The sequence below is a fragment of the Meleagris gallopavo genome, chromosome 4 (assembly GCF_000146605.3).
Source record: "Meleagris gallopavo isolate NT-WF06-2002-E0010 breed Aviagen turkey brand Nicholas breeding stock chromosome 4, Turkey_5.1, whole genome shotgun sequence".
Lineage (NCBI taxonomy): Eukaryota > Metazoa > Chordata > Aves > Galliformes > Phasianidae > Meleagris > Meleagris gallopavo.
This window is the reverse complement of record NC_015014.2, coordinates 48,012,698-48,015,136: the sequence shown is the minus strand read 5'-3', so window position 1 is coordinate 48,015,136 and position 2,439 is coordinate 48,012,698. Positions and strand designations below refer to the sequence as shown.

Sequence of the window (2,439 nt, the reverse complement as noted above, 5' to 3'; positions counted from 1 at the left end):
AAGCAAACTGGTGCCTTGATGGTACAAAAGAACCCCCTTACAGCTGTCAAAACCAAATCATTAATAACATAGGAATCAATTTCTGCTTCTTCTCTCTGCTCAATCAGCAACATTATAGCAGAGAAGAATTGGGAATGGGAGAAGCCAATAGCTAAAACTAAATTTCTGAAGATACGACTATGTTTTTTTCTCAAGTTGAAGTGAACAGTACTGAGGTCCAAATTGCTCCACAGGAGAGACTATATTGAACAAAAAGTAACAAGAGATGGAGAATGAAAGTGACGGGGAATGTCAGGAAAAGAAAATCAATATACAAAAAAGACAACTTCTCAGCAGTAAAGACCCAAATCTGATCTTCCTGATAAAGTTTTTCTAATTCCTACTTAAGTTTTCTAAGTTAAATTTTAGGAATAAACAATAGAATAGCATTCTATTTAAGTAAAATTAAGGCCAATCTGCGAAAGACAACTTTTACAAGAAGAAAATGCAAAATCATGGAATCATAGAACGGCCTGGGTTGAAAAGGACCTGCAAGATCATCTAGTTTCAAGCCCCCTGCTGTGGGCAGGGTTGCCAACTACTAGACCAGGCTGCCCAGATCCACATCCAGTAATGTAAAATGTTAAAATGTAATGTTATGACTGACAGAAAACAAACCAGACTCTAGAAGTCAATGTTCTGCACGTGTGTGCGTTCAATTGTTCGTAAATTACAAATGCTAAGGACTGTATAAACACTCCTGACAACAACATGCATTTGTCATCACAGGGCTATTTATGAAATATATAATATTGAAGACTCATCAGAAGGCTCTTTTTTTTAATGCTATTTTTATTTTATTGTTATTCCCCTTGTGACATTTACATTTGGCATAATTAAATTTTGGGTTTTCTGAGGTGTATTTCTACACTGCACTTCTATCTAAAGATGTAAATCTAGGTAAGTTAATATTTTATTTTGTAAGAAGGCAAACAATCTGGTAACGGTTAAACTTAATTTACAGGGGCTGTGATCACAGCCTTAATTTCAGTTTAACATAAGTGTTTATCTGTCTTTTTAACTGCACATTTGAGAACATGCAGTAGACACATGGAATGCTCCAATTCTCAAGTGCTGTTTACCCCAGAGTCTTCTCCACCTGGGGAGTTGCCCCAAAACAGCACGCAGTTTTCGTGACTGCTTTGCAGCACTTTCAGAAGAAATGAGTGGTTTGGAAAAGAAGTGAAAAATCACATTCTGCATCTTCACTTTGAAATGTGTTAATTAGCACAAAGTCTTAACTTGCTTGTAATGGTTATGATATTTGAGACCCTATCAGCTGATTTCTTTTGCTCCTTCCCTGTCAAAATATTTCATTACACATTCTCCTGGTGCCTTCCTAAGTCTGTTCCAATCAATCTTTAAGTTTAATCATCACAAGCCAGAAATGCAGCTGATTGCAGCTGATTGTTCCAGCAGCCTCTTTCCCCAAAAGATGTTCTTTTTTTTTCCCCCTTGCTGAAGAGTAATTAAAAGCATCTGGGAATGATTAGAAACTTGAGCAGGTGGCTTGCATTTCTGGAATCTGTCACCAAGAGGGGGAACCTGTAGCATATCCCTGAGAGAAACCCCAGAGCTCAGACCAAGCCAAAAGGCGAAGGCTTCTTTCTCAAGGTTCTTTATTTATCTTTTGCTAGTTGCTTCAGTGGAATTGTGCTCCATTCATGGACCTCTAACCAAGAATAAAATCACATACGCGTGGCTCAGATCAATTAAAAAATCAATATTAAGACAAAGAGCGTATCAATGAAAGGAGCATTAATCACTTCCAAGGTCTTTCAGATGGCATATGCTACATATTACAGAGCGAGTTGTGCCTTGTGCCGTCCAGCTCTGACTTCACAATAGCATTGCTGATATGGTTTTAGAGCACCAGCTCCATGGGGAGCACACAGAGCAAGCAGGCAAATGAGTGCCAGGCCTGCAGGGAGCAGCAGAGCCAGAGGTGCCGTATGAGGGGACGAATGCTCGCTGCTGTGCTGGTATGCCGCGTGTGGTGATGTCATTGCACAGGCAAAGCAGCTCGGAGCCGCAGGCGGACACCCCGCCCTGCCCCGCCTCAGGGTACCCGTGTGGCGCAGGGCTTGGAACCTAACGCCGCCGCAGCTCCCGGCAAGGCCTTGTGACGTCACGAGCCGGGCGGCGTGACGTCAGCGAGCCTACATTGCCCAGCAGGCCGCACGGGGCGCTGGAAGTGACATCAGGCCGCATCCGGGGCAGGGCCCTGCGGCGCGTGGGGCCGGGTCCGGCGGCGCTCGCGGTGCGTCCCGCAGGGCCGGGAGCGAGGGTGGGAAGCGAAGGCCGTCCTTATCCCAGACCCGGCTGAGGCGCTTCTCTCTCCACAGGTGCGGCCATGGCGGACTCTACGCAGAACGGACCCGTGCACGGCGGAGCCGGCGG

At 44.7% G+C, this 2,439-nt stretch overlaps 1 protein-coding gene across 1 annotated transcript in view; it reads left to right on the top strand.

The window, feature by feature from the left end:
* Positions 1 to 2,242: 2,242 nt before the first annotated feature.
* TMEM33 (transmembrane protein 33) overlaps positions 2,243 to 2,439 on the top strand; it is a 13,733-nt gene continuing 13,536 nt past the window's right edge. Inside the window, exon 1 of the mRNA XM_010710238.3 lies at positions 2,243 to 2,439. This exon is cut by the window's right edge and continues 8 nt beyond it. Within this exon, the coding sequence (XP_010708540.1) occupies positions 2,393 to 2,439 (47 nt within the window). The 5' untranslated portion in view covers positions 2,243 to 2,392.